The following is a 14,891-nucleotide window of genomic DNA, read 5'->3' as shown; positions in this document are numbered from 1 at the left end:
GGACACCTACTAACTATAAAATACCTCCTTGCCGAATTTAATTTTTCTACGTCAATCTTATTTCGAGATTTCTTGATGAATGTAACCGTGTGGCGTCTGCTAGTCGTTTATAAATTTTCTTCCATTGTAACATTATCCGCAGGTTTCACAGTTCTCAAGTAGCCTAATAGTAATGTACAGTTGTAAAGTACAATAAATTATGCGTTAGTGTAAAATGTAACATGAGGGTAGTTCACGTAATATGAGATGATTTAGACATACAAACATCGTAAGCGAACGCTAGCGAGTCACAGACTGCAAAGCGTTGGAAAAGCATTAAATATTTATAGTAGGGGAATTCCCGTCTAACATTTGTGGCAGACAAGTTACGAGTAAATTAATGGGAAAATGCAGATAAGTACTGTACGTTTAAGTGTTATAGATATGAATTTATAAATAAAGCGTTACAATAATTTTATACAGTACATTACTAGCCGCTTTTGATATCGTTAGTAGTTTTTTTTTTTTTTAATCAAAATGTTTATTCCATTCGTTTTTATATTAATGTACCGCCATTTTTAAGTTGTCAATTTTCTGTTATACCACAGAACATGGTTTTCTTTTCGACTTGGCATATTTATACCGAGTAGTTTTCTCATATTTCACATATTTACCGTAAGTATGTACTTGATTTCATAGTGTTGTTTCGTAAAACGGATAATAGTACAATGGATTTCAATAAATATGTTACTTATGATGAATCACATAAGTTAAGTAAGTATTGTTAAATAATAATTGGTTATTTACTTTTAAATACCTATGATCTAGGCTATTACAATATTTAGTTAATCTTACGAATATAATAAACTAGCTGACGCCGCGTGGTTTTATCTGCGTGGTTCCCGTTCCCGTAGGAATACGGGGATAATATATAGCCTATAGCATTCCTCGATAAATGGGCTATCTAAAGCTGAAAGAATTTTCAAATCAGACCAGTAGTTGCTCAGATTAGTGCTCTCAAGCAAACAAACAAACAAACTCTTCAGCTTTATAATGTTAGTATAGATACGAATATTTGTTATTGAATTATGCTAAATATAAATTGTATAGTTGTCTTGATAATAACTTGTGAAATGTATAAAATACGAATATCGAAGTAAAGAAATCTCTACAGGGGAAATATAAAATGTGTGTAGGCGAAGTCTCGTGTGATAAGCTCTTTGAACATAACTTAGTGTGTAATAAAATTCCATATCTGTAGGTACTTTATCACTGAGCCGAATCAGCCATAAAAATAGGCGCAGTAATTCTTTTGGCTTATTGTTAAATCTATGTTATTTATAGATTTAGAGTTCCTTTATAAAATCTGGATGAAGCATTGCTAATTGCATTGGCATTGGTTCGAATCCGGCCCGGGACCTCCAACTTTTCTGTTGTGTGCATTTAAAGAAATTAAAATATCACATGTATCAAACGGTGAAGGAAAACATCGTGAGGAAACCTGCACACCAGAGAGTTTTCTTAATTCTCTGCGTGTGTGAATTCTGCCAATCAGCATTGGGCCAGCGTGGTGGATTATTGGCCTAACCCCTCTCATTACGAGAGGAGCCTCGAGCTCAGCAGTGAGCCGAATATATAAGGTGATAATGATGACGATGATGAGACTGGCAAGATCAAAGATACACCAAAACGCATTAATTTTTTTTCTAATGAGACAGTTGTATGATTGGTTTATTTTTGTTTTTATCATTTTACACATTTAAGTCAAATATTTTTGTTTGAATTATATTATTCACATATTATTAGGGTAGTACTTCTACACAAACATGGAGTATGTTCTAACACTTGTTAGCGTCAGCAAGTGTTGTCAAAGTTGACACGGATTGAAGATACAAATTCGGTTATGACACCGATAACACTTGAATGTCACAGTGTCGAGGCACGTGTTCTCAGTATGTCACTCGTATCATCTATGTGTGTCATAATATTTACACTAACACTATGTCAGTATCTTCAGCTTTGTTAAACTTGGCGCATAGTACACAGATTGACATCACAAATTTGGTTACGACAGCGATAACACTCGAATGTCACAGTGTCGAAGCACACGTTCTCAGAGCGTCAGTATTTGTTATTCAACTCCTTGCACCACAGTATTTTAGTGATGTCTGCCACACAATATTATCTCGTGTGTCTAGGACTGCACATGTTCTTGGTACGTCAGTCGTATCGTCTATATGTGTCAGTCCTCACTAACACTATGGTAGTATTGTCAGCTTTATTAAACTTGAGGCATACGACACATAAATTCGGTTACGACAGCGATAACACTGGAATGTCTCAGTGTCATAGCACACGTTCTCCGTGTGTCACTATTTGTTATCCAACTCCTTGCACCACAGTATCTTAGTGATGTCTGCCACACAATAATATTATACCGTGTATCTAGGACTGCACATGTTATCGGTATGTCCGTCGTATCATCTATGAGTGTCAAATTCATAATATTTATAGTACTAACGTTAGTATCGTCAGCCTTATCAAACTTGACGCATACGATACACAAATTCGGTTACGACAGCGATAACACTCGAATGTCACAGTGTCGAGGCACACGTTCTCCGAGCGTCACTACTTGTTATTCAACTCCTTGCACCACAGTATTTTATTGATGTCTGCCACATAATATTGTCTCGTGTATCTAGGACTGCACATGTTATCGGTATGTCATCCGTATCATCTATGCGTGTCAAATTCATAATATTTTAGTGCTAACACTATGTTAGTATCGTCAGCCTTATCAAACTTGACGCATACGACACCCAAATTCGGTTACGACAACGATAACACTGGAATGTCACAGTGTCGAAGCACACATTCTCCGTGTGTCACTATTTGTTATTCAACTCCTTGCACCACAGTATTTTAGTGATGTCTGCCACATATTATTATCTTGTGTATCTAGGAATGCATACAAATCGTCCACATATACGGAGTATGAACGAGAATACAGATTGCCTACATATGAGAGGATCACATGCCGTGACCTTATGAACCACATTCAGCGATATACGAGTTACAAAGTCGTGTACAGTTTTTATTACACGATCGTTGTTGGCAACTCGTAAAGATTGTGATATTATTATGCATTATCTTTGGGGTCTTGAGTTACGATTTATATGTGATGTTACAAACAAATGTGTGATTGCTTCTGTTATCACCGTCTCACAGTGTCACTTAAATATTAGTACCCATTGATGTGTAAGTTGTATCAGTGTTAGTACTTATTAAATGGTTGTTATTTATTCCGGAGCTTCTTTGGTGTTTCTATATGTAATACCTAACTTTAACAAGGTGTTTGAATAAAATATTCATATCGTTCTTTTTTCATACGAGTAGTTAATTAATAATAGTATAAGTAAAAAACTAAAAATTATTTTACTGAACATTGCTATGATTGACATTCTATTCTTAATAGTTTATAAGATTTATATATTTAAGGAAAACGACTGGCATAGCAAGTTAATATAAATAATGCTGTGCAGAATGCAAAACCCGCCGTTTGCCATATGCCAAGTGATTTGTGAACGGAACCTGCTCAATAAATTTTGGAACTAGATTATGTGGGGTGACATCTTTGATTCACGGGCTGATCTCCGATATAAATACATAGTCTTTTCTTACGTATACTAATATATCAAAACGGAAATCTTTTTTTTATGAGCCGTGATAGCCCAGCGAATATGACCTCTGCCTTCGATTCCGGACGCTGTGGGTTCGAATCTGGTCCGGGGCATGCACCTCCATTTTTTCAGTTGTGTGCATTTTAAGAAATTAAATATCACGTCTCAAACGGTGAAGGAAAAACATCATGAGGAAACCTGCATACCAGAGAATTTTCTTAATTCTCTGCTTGTGTGAAGTCTGCCAATCCGCATTGGCAATCCAGCGTGGTGGACTATTGGCCTAACCCCTCTCATTCTGAGAGGAGACTCGGGCTCAGCAGTGAGCCGAATATGGTTTGATAATGATGAATAATTGCGCTAATGATGAATAAAAAAGCGCTATATTTCTGGAATTTAAGGGATCGAAAGTTTGTATTTGGTATACCTACTAAAACAAAATGGTGACCCTAAAAATGACGGTAGTATAAATAAAAAAATAGTAGATACATGTGGGTGGCAAATTACGGTTTGCTTTGTTTTATTTTTTTATTTTATATACTTTCAAATTGGTTTTGAAAATGTTAAAATTACATCACGGTGTGATGCTATGATGTTACTGTCGACTGTGACGTGTAATAGCATTTTCCCGTGGGATCGTGCTGTAAGGCTTCTTAACATCTCGGAATGGGATTCAGTTATGAGCCGCTCATTCCTATATTATGATCCCGCCTTGTTGGGGGGGCACTACACTTGTTCGTACATGAGATGGAGCCTTCAGTTCATTTATAGTTATGATTATATCTGTTTTTGAGATTTTTTCAATTAACCAAGACTAAAAAAGCCAAGAACTAATCGCAGCATAGTATTTACGTCTGCCGAAATCTAAACATGACATGTTACAGGTACAAAGCTTTGTACTAAGTACTTTATAATAATGAGAATCGAGTAAAAAATTTACATAACCAAATAGTACAGTTTTTAGTTGTTTCCTAATCGCTAGATTTGAGCACGCTGAACCCCCTGTCCGTTATGAAACAACATTGGAAAACTAATTTGTTACGTTTAACTGTGATGTGGAACTTGTTAACTGGCTACTAACATGTACTAATAGGTACATGTACTAATAGGTACATCTATCTCAAAGTTTAAGATATTTAAGCTGAACTAAACTTCAACTTGTCTTCTTGGTGTTTTGTAATACATCAGTCTTAATATATCTTAATTTTGCTGCCGACTGCCGAGTTAGACAGTTATCTGGTGGTTTAAAACAAGTTTATTACGATCAACTGGCATTTGTGATTAGTTGACTGACAAGTGTGAATTGTCCCTTTAAGCAACACAAGTAAGCAAGTAGCCAGTAATAGAAGACGGAAAATTGACCAATCACTGGCGACGTACATGGGTAATTGGACGGGGAGTGCAATTCTCTTGTTGATATTTTTTTTTTATCTGATACGGCTATCGATTGCGCTGTGTATAGGATAAAGTTATCTTATCGGGAGAATATTATTTCATATTGCATTCAATTATTATTGAGTAAAGGTACCTAGAGCAAGGGTAATCAAATACATTTGATTTTTATGTTCAATTACTTTTTGACGATTACTTAAGTTATCTAAGTAGTTAGGTATAAATATGGTACTAGTTAATTTGTTACCTATTTCTGCGTCAACCACTGAACACGATCTTGATTAGCACAGAAATAGATTGCTTCCTATTATATAGATATAGATGATGGAAGGATACATTATTTTAGCCTTGAAATGAGAGAAATGTTTCAATGAAATGCCAATCCCCTTCTTTCTATTATGAAAATCGCAGCTTAATTGGATTAGTAATTTTTTTTTTGACAAAATCACGGACACATATACAAACATACTGGTTGTGTATGGACTCCTTTTTAAAGTCGTTTAAAAATATATAAACATCCACACAGGCGATTAATGTTTCCTAATTAAAATAACATTAATTTTAATATAGTTTGGTATGGCTATATATAATAGCCATACCAAACTATATTAAAATCAGTTGCCCAACCAAAGTTACTCGTAGCTTTAGCCCGTAACAGTTTCGCCATTAATGTTTTTATCGGACCACATAATTAACATAATCGGCAAATCAGCGCACCGCAGTAGCGCCGAGACATGCCAACTACGTACCGGTATGTGCGTATTGCACGTCGTTAGATAAATAGAGTGTGTGCGTTAGCCCACAGACGCGTGATATTGCGAGCGAATTATTCAGATGGACCACATTATGCCATACCGAGCAATTCAATAAACTATGCTTAAATAAATGTTTGCTTATAAACCAATTGAAATTTTTGTGTTAAGTGTTTTCAAAAAGTACATATTATTAAATAGAATGAATGTGTTAGCCCAAAGACGCGTGATATTGAGAGTGACTTATTCAGGACCGCATAATGCCATGCGGAACAATTTTCTGAACTATGCTCAGTTTCGTCATTAATATTTTTATCGGACCACATAATTAACATAATCGGCAAATCAGCGCACCGCAGTAGCGCCGAGACATGCCAGCTACGTACCGGTATGTGCGTATTGCACGTCGTTAGATAAATAGACTGTATGCGTTAGCCCACAGACGCGTGATATAGCGAGCGAATTATCCAGATGGATGGCATTATGCCATACCGAACAATTCTCATAACAATGTTAACCTTTAACTTATAATATGTTGAATGTCTTACAACAATGTATATAAGACGCTGTCATATTTAAGAAATATTCATGTTTGCGAGTGAATTATTCATACTGACTGCATAAAGCCAAACCGAGTAGCTCTCCTCTATGCTAAGATTAGTATTTGTTTAGAAATCCTATTACATACGATGAATGTTTTTAAATTAAAAGGTAAACTTATCAATTTTTCACGTTATAATATAAAACATACCGAGCAATTTTCTCAACTATGTTAAGATTAATGTTTGCTGATACATTTGACATACATAGGTTGAATATTTAAAATATAAAAGTAGGTTCCATTTGAGTCACTATCAAACCTATCTATACTAATATATAAAGCTGAACAGTTTGTTTGTTTGATTGAACGCGATAATCTCAGGAACTACAGGTCCGATTTGAAAAACTATTTCAGTGCTAGATAACCCATTTGTCGAGGAAGGCTATAGGTTATATATTAGCTCCGTATTCCTACGGGAACGGGAACCACGCGGGTGAAACCGCGCGGCGTCAGCTAGTTAAATATATGCACGTTATTAGATGAATAGACTGCATGTGTTAACTCACAGATGCGTGAAATGAAATGAAATATTAAGAGCGTATAATTCAGACGAACCGCATAATACCTTACCGAACAATTAACATATTTGTACATTACAAAAAGAAATAAAATCATTAAACATGAAAAAATATGCCTAACCATCCACTCTGTTTTTAAGTACGAGTATATTTTTAGATTTATTGTTAAAAGCATATAAAAATTCTTACAATAGTTTCCGAGACTAGCTGGACAAGAGAACCTCATTTACAATAATTTATAATGTGCAATGAAGTAGTGTTGTTTAGAATATTAATTAGTAAATATAGGTCGCCGTCTTTTGTCAAACATTTCATTCAGAGAAATTTAATTACTATTTGAATTTTACCAGCCAAGTCGTTGCACTGGAGCGAAAGCCTATTAAGTGAATTCTATTGAAAAGTTGTTACTTTTACCAACTTGCCTGCCTGCTTGTACAAACAGTCAGCTTATGTGGCTTCGGATCACGGATTCGAGTCCTGTTTTCGAGCTGACAGGCTGACTGACTACAATCTCACCTGATATGTGACGATGCAATCTAGATGGAAGCGGGCTAACTTGTAAGTATTAGAAGGATGAAAATCCACAGTCATTTCGGTTTCTACACGACATCGTACCGGAACGATAAATCGCTTTGAGGTACACCTTTGCCAGTAGGGTCACTAACCACGGCCGAAGCCTCCCATCAGCCAAAGCTATGAAATACTGAGCTCTTATTTCTGTGCAAAAGTTGTGAAATTGGTGTTGTTACATTCCCTTGCCTCGCAAAGCACGCCAATACCTGGCATTATTATTAGCATATGACGGTGGTTGTTAAAGAATTTAGCATATCACCCACCACGCTAGCCAACATTGGCGCACCGTGGTGGGTCTAAGCTCCATATCCCGTCTGCATAATGAGGAATGCCTGACCCTGTAACCTTTAAAATAGGCTCATAACATTTAGGCATAAAACTGGGTCAAGCTTTCCTCATCATACAGTCTACAGAGGGGATATGGAGCTTCGACCCACCAAGATGCTCCGGTGCGGGTAGGCGGGTGTGGGTGATAATATTATAAGATAATGGTGATAATAATTAGTCGGAAACTTAAAATTAAAATTATGAAGATTCCAAATGCGCCTTGTTCCGAGAAGAGCCCACAACTAACTCAGGCAGGTTTTTTCTTTTTTAGTTTATCACCATTTAACAACAGGTGTTTATGTATCCAGTCATGTAAGACATTTTATTTTCAAGCTTTTTTGTCGTTTATATATTCATTATCACTATAATACGATTTTTCTATAAGCTTGCGTTTAGTAAAAGTTGTATAATAGTTCAGTTGGTGACTAACAAAATAATTAAAATGTATGAGAGGTACTCAATAAGGTATAAAGCGGAAAAACAATGGTGTACGGTAAACTGTACACAATGTAACAATACCATAATAAATTATTTCCTATCACAACAATCGATACGTCGCAGGGCAGCGTGGACGTCCACCGACTTAGTCCTCATTCGCACGAGAGCTTTTTTAACGGACGTTAAAAAGCGTTGAAATACAACAAATGCATTCCCAATTATATGTTCACACGACAGCGTTTTTAAAACACGACCGTTATTTACCCGAATGCAAGAAGGGTTATGTTTTTCGCGCGTATCTTGTATGTATATATGTAAGTATGTAAGACCTATTATATAATATAGACAAAAATAATTCTATCCCATAACTGTTTTTTAAGTGCTTTCTACACTTCTGAACTGAGTTTGTTTTTTTCATTTCAATTTTTTTATATTTTATGTTTTTTTATTTGTTTAATTAAATCATTTATTTCGAGCAGTGTTCTATTTTCAATTTTGGACGTTGGTAATAGACCTTCATTTAACTGCATACTATATTTGAACGGTTTTTTAACGTCCGTTTAAAAACTCTCGTGCGAATGAGGGCTTAGTCATTACCATAAAATGATGTTTTCAATGCTACAACAACCACATTATCTGCAATCAAAAGACACGATAACTAGGCATGTGGGTTTTGCATATTAAATTAGATAATACGTCGCGTTTATAATGCAAATGCAAATTAGTTTGTTATTTTTTCAAGTGGTTTTTCTTCGAACAAGCGGTTTTATATTCTATTTTATATGTATTTGAAATAAAAACTGTTTTTCTATCAATAGTTAGTTTGTATGACACTTTCTTCTGTGTGTTTCGATATTTTTTACTATCGCATAAGTGTATATGATATTTAAAGAAAGTAGAGAAAAATTATTCTTTTTTGCACTAATATTATGGAGAAGAGTCGAATAATTCAGCACTTTACCTTACAACAAATAATTTAGAATTTAACATATTTATAAGTACTTTCGTCCTGTATGCAGAAAAAGTAGAGAAGTACTGAGGTACGCATTTTTTATAAGGAGTGTCTTTTTTTAAATCTTTATTTTAAGGAGCTGAGTCCTGTTTTGGACTATGTCGCTTTGTAAGGCAGCCTTAGTTGTTGTATCTAATCTTATAATTTAGATGACTTTAATTAATTTTCTTCAAAGCTGTACCAGCGCCCTGGCCTCCTCTGATTGAAGAAAGGACAGGTCACTATTATATACAGCCACTTGCACTCTTAGTGCAGGAAATCGCTGCAGTACAGTTGCAGTGTTAAAAAAAATTAATGTTTATCTATCTATACTAATATTATAAAGCTGAAGAGTTCGTTTGTTTGTTTGTTTGATTGAACGCGCTACTCTCTGGAACTACAGGTCCGATTTGAAAAATTTTTTCAGCGATAGATAGCCCATTTATCGAGGAAGGCTATAGGCTATATATTATCCCTGTATTCCTACGGGAACGGGTACCACGCGGGTGAAACCGCGCGGCGTCAGCTAGTTGAAACTATAAAGGCAATATTACAATGTGACGTTCGAACGAATATTGAACTCAAAAATTCAAAATCACCTGGTGATATCAAAAATGTATTACAGTACGAGTTGTGAAAGTAGCTAGCAGATAATATAATAGGTAAAGTCTAGGCATATAAGTCTGACGTGCTTTGTCCTGTTCCCAATCTCCATAAACCAGGGAAACACCTAGCCGAGATTCCACCCCCGTTAGACGAGACTGGCTCTCCCTATAAGGCAATGCCCACATAAGTGTAATACTTATATCACAATATTTATTTTATTCTTTATACATAATATAATTTCAATATTTGAATAAATAATAAATATATTTAAGATTTTGTTATTCATAAAGCTTATTCTGTGTTAGTTTTTCGAAAAATTTTATGTTTCTCTGGGTCAAAACGATATGAAATAGTAATATATGATAATAATAAATCTGTTTTGTTGGACCTGAAATTAGCGTGAAGAAACGTGTATTTTATCCAGTTGTTCCTTTGTTTAATTGACAACCTAAATAAAATTACCATGTAAATATATCGGTAAATTTGTAATGACACTTTTTTCTAGTCTTTAATAGACGAGATTCATGTGTACATGCAATGGCTGATGGAAAACAATTTTCCTAAAAAGTTCGTCGTGGCGCGCTAGCCTGGGAGATATCAAATTCAAATTCAAATTACTTTTATTTCAATTAGGCTTAGATTACAAGCACTTTTAGAATGTTATGTCATGTTTTAATGGTGATTTAATATCTGTATAACCGTTCCAATTTATTTTACTAAAAATATACATAACAGTTTATCAGCAATCAAAATTTAAATAAGGTGAAATATACGTTTTTGTCGTGTACATAACAGTTTTTGTCGAAAGTCAAAATTTAAATAAGGTGAAATATAGGTTTTTGTCGTGTACATAACAGTTTTTGTCGAAAGTCAAAATTTAAATAAGGTGAAATATACGTTTTTGTCGTGTACATAACAGTTTTTGTCGAAAGTCAAAATTTAAATAAGGTAACATATGCGTTTTTGTCATGTACATAATAGTTTTTGTCGGAAGTCAAAATTTAAATAAGGTGAAATATACGTTTTTGTCGTGCACATAACAGTTTTTGTCGGAATTCAAAATTTAAATAAGGTGAAATATAGGTACGTTGTATAAGTTGTCGGTAAATTAAAAGAAAATTTAAATAGAAACACAACAGATGTGGCAGTACCATAACAGAGTTCTTCAGGACGCTTTTATGTAGCCGCATAAAGGCGATTTGAGGCGTAATGCGAACGCGATGTGTTAAAAGTGAACATCGTTGTTTATATATACACATATTAGTATAATATTATATACGTTGTTTAGTTCTTTGTGCTGTCACAATTAAGTATTATTATATATGAATTACATGTTTTTGTGTCATAAAATAACATGTATGTATGGCTGTTCGTGTCTATGATAGTTTATTCGAACGTAGTTCACTTGTATAGGTTACTTTATACTTTAGTCCTCTTCCTATACACTAAATAATAGGTAATTTTGAAAAGAGCTTTCAAATTTGAACAATGGTTTGGATAAACGTTTCTTATGTATACATTCTAATATTTATGTATTCACGGGCAATCTTTTAATACGATTTTGAATATTAATATGAAACGAATATATACTCAGAGGCACAATTACCCGCCCACTTTAATATGACGCGAAGAACGAGACGACGAAGGTGGACGGATAATTGTGCCTCTGAGTATATTATTTTGCGCAACGAAATGAGATCACCATAGAACTAAACTACTCTAATAAAGTGATGAGTATACATAACACGCTAAATCGCTTGGCGTATGTCTCTGTCGGTATCGGTAGGGTGGTAACTAGCCACGGCCGGAGCCTCCCACCAGCCAGACCTAGACCAATTAAGAAAATTAAGAAAACCTCAATCGGCCCAGCCGGGGATCGAACCCAGGACCTCCGTCTTGTAAATCCACCGCGTATACCACTGCGCCACGGAGGCCGTCGTCATTTATAAATGAAAGACATCTAATCAATCTAATCTTTCAAAAGTATATTTGAAAGACTTTTAAAAGATTAGACTGATGGCTGTATTGCCAAATAACAGCGCGGGTAATTAAGAACAAAATAACCTCACATTTTCAGCTTTTTAAAGTTTTAGACGTTTAAAAGAGAAACACCGGCGGTTTAATTTCCCTCCAGAAAAGCAGCGCGCGACCGGAACGAAAATTGCGGTGGTGTAATGTTTTTTCTTTTTTTTTTTTACTCTTCGCCCAAAAATTCGCGCGCCAAAAAAGTAGTTTCAATTTTGGGGAGCATGCCCGAGAACTTGGTTATTGCTGCAGACTTGATGGGCAGGTTTTGTCACTTATTACTGAAAGTTAATTAATTTACTTAGGTACTATGGAATTACAAGTAAATGATGCTAACTTAGCGTCATGCTCTCCACGATTAATCCAAGAGGTCCAAGATTTGATCCCCGGAGTTTGTTTTGTTCAGTGAATCTTTTGTTTGTAAATCACGAGTTCACACGCGCAGAGAATTAAGATAATTCTCTGGTATGCAGGTTTCCTCACGATGTTTTCCTTCACCGTTTGAGACACGTGATATTATTTTTTTTTTAAATGCACGAGGAACAGTTCATATCCACTGGACTATCACTGCTTTTTATTAAGTATATGTTATAGTTATTAACCTGAGTTTCTGTTTGTTCCAGGTCACCCATCCAGACGTGAGAACGAGTTCAAGAAGCCTGTACACGCTCTCAATGGCCGGGTCCACCATCGACCGTACCCTTTCAATAAGGTAATTTTTTTTTTAATTGGATCACCTTAGGGTTCATTTTCACGAGCGGCAACTCTACCGACGACCGCAGTCGACTGCAGTCGACTCTCGGAGGTGGTCGACGGCGGTCGCCGATTGAAGTCGAGTCGAGCAGCTGCCGCTCGTGTAAATGAACACTTAGACTACTGTGGAGTCAGATACCTCAACAATTAGCATGTCAAGACAGAGAAATTGTAAAAGCATCAATACACCACTGTGTTATGTATAGTATACAATCTGGTAAAGGTACCATTAAAAAGTTACATTAGTTTGTATGCGTCAAACAATGCAATTATATAGTAGACGCCGGTTTTACCCGCGTGGTTCCCGTTACCGTAGGAATACGGGGAATAAATATAGCCTAACCTTCCTCGATAAATGGGCTATCTAACACTGAAAGGGGTTTTCAAATCGGACCAGTAGTTCCTGAAATTAGCGCGTTCAAACAAACAAACAAACTCTTCAGCTTTATAATATTAGTATAGATTTATCAAGGAGGTTACTGTAAAGTTCTTATTCTAGTTTTTGGGGTTGGTTTGAGGTTTATCCCACGACCGCCAATTTGGAAAAAGTGATACAAATTACGATTAATTTAACAAGGTACACACACGCTTAGCCCAAAGTGTAATATTTTAATGGCCAACCAATCAACAAATCAAGCTGGCATATTCACTAATTTGGTCTTTATTAACAAACTATTAAAATAAACATCAGATCAACTGAGAAATGTCATTTACCCACAGTAAAATATCTACGAAGGGTTGTCAGTAGGCATATACGTCAATTAGCCTGCAGCTTAGCTTACGTTATATTAGTAGGATCACCAAACACAATCGAAATGTAATACTCGGAAGGTACAAAGTAAATAAGGAAACTCCCTCTGCCCTTCGGCCCTCGGCTTACACGTTCCGCGCTCCGTTTGTCCTCACAGAGGCTCGCCCTCTCATCTTCGATTTTGATTACAGATTAAACACGAGATCAAAATGCTCAATTACTTTATGAAGTGGCACCTTTATTGGCACCGTCAATGTAGAACTTACTTACCTTATCGATATTGAATTGGTACAGTAAGCATTTTCAAAAAATACTTGTTATTTTATCGTCAAATGAAAATGAAAATGTTTAAATATAAAGTTAATTATATTATAAACAAACAATTTTCTGCATTATAATAGTTGACCTACATTAAAGTTCCACTGTTTTTGTCATATTTATTCTATTATGCGAGCTACAGACCAGCAGTGTTTACTGTACTATCGAACTGCTCAGTTAAATCGTGCGTGTGAAATATCCTCCAGTTTTAACTGTACAGTTTTTCTAAAAACTTTGATTAATGTTTCGATTAAGTAGATAAAATTGTAGGTACAGTTAAACTGAGTAGTTAAAACTGAAGGTCTGCTTACCGAAAGAAAGCCGTGAAAGCTTTTTAAACACTCGCTGTTTTTCTATAGCTGTCAAATGGAAGAGCTGCTTTTAATGCCTGGATTACAATGCATGAAACTTTTTGTGTTAATTTTAGTAGACTTGTTATACTAATTATGTGATTGGACCCTAGAATTATAATTTGTAAACCTGTATTTTTTAATATTTTGTATTTATTTCAACTCAAAGTATACGTACAGTTGTAACCACCGAAAGCTGTTTAAAACTCCTTAAATTAAGTTATCCTATAATGAGACGTCATCTCCCAAAATAGCTAAGAAAATATTAAGAAATGAAATTATCCTCGCGTCGTCGAGGTGCTTTCCATTTAATATCGTCCGCGGTGGCAGTTTTCGATTATTGAGATAAGAGTGCCGAATTACATTTTTGTAAACTTCGTTAAACTTAAGTCGATCCATTATTCAGTGTCGATCTTCATTTTTTTTTCGGGCTTCCGCAACTCGCGTTGTGTTTACATACCATAGAGATTTACACGTTAGCTACTTATAAAGTTTTCATTAACACCAAATCCTTAATAGACAATAGGCTAGTTGACACTTTTTTTTTAAATTTTCTTTTTTATTTTATTTTAAATGGTCTTAAATAGTTCATTTTCGTTCTACTTAGATGGAAAAAAAATTTTGAGACGTGATTACATGAAAATTTTAGTTTTTAAATATGTTTTTGACAATACGAGCCAAAACGGCTGTCGGCCATGATGGTCTGTATTTCAACTGTTTCATGACGTCACTATAACAAATCCCTTACAAACGGAGCGTTTGTCAAAAATATTTGTTAACAATTAGTTCGACGTTTAGTACATCAAGTAACAAGTGAAGTCACAAAATGGACGA

General features: G+C 35.2%; 1 protein-coding gene across 2 annotated transcripts in view; it reads left to right on the top strand.

Annotated features, from left to right (window-relative positions):
- The window catches only part of LOC112049814 (AF4/FMR2 family member lilli), a 368,668-nt gene that overhangs the window by 261,567 nt on the left and 92,210 nt on the right, over nt 1-14,891 (top strand). For both annotated transcript variants that reach the window (XM_052888787.1, XM_052888786.1), the window contains exon 5: nt 12,509-12,597. In XM_052888787.1, coding sequence (XP_052744747.1) covers nt 12,509-12,597 — 89 coding nt within the window. The remainder of the gene's footprint in view (nt 1-12,508; nt 12,598-14,891) is intronic.

The sequence above is a fragment of the Bicyclus anynana genome, chromosome 23, assembly GCF_947172395.1.
Source record: "Bicyclus anynana chromosome 23, ilBicAnyn1.1, whole genome shotgun sequence".
Classification (NCBI taxonomy): domain Eukaryota; kingdom Metazoa; phylum Arthropoda; class Insecta; order Lepidoptera; family Nymphalidae; genus Bicyclus; species Bicyclus anynana.
This window is presented reverse-complemented; position numbering and strand designations above follow the sequence as displayed.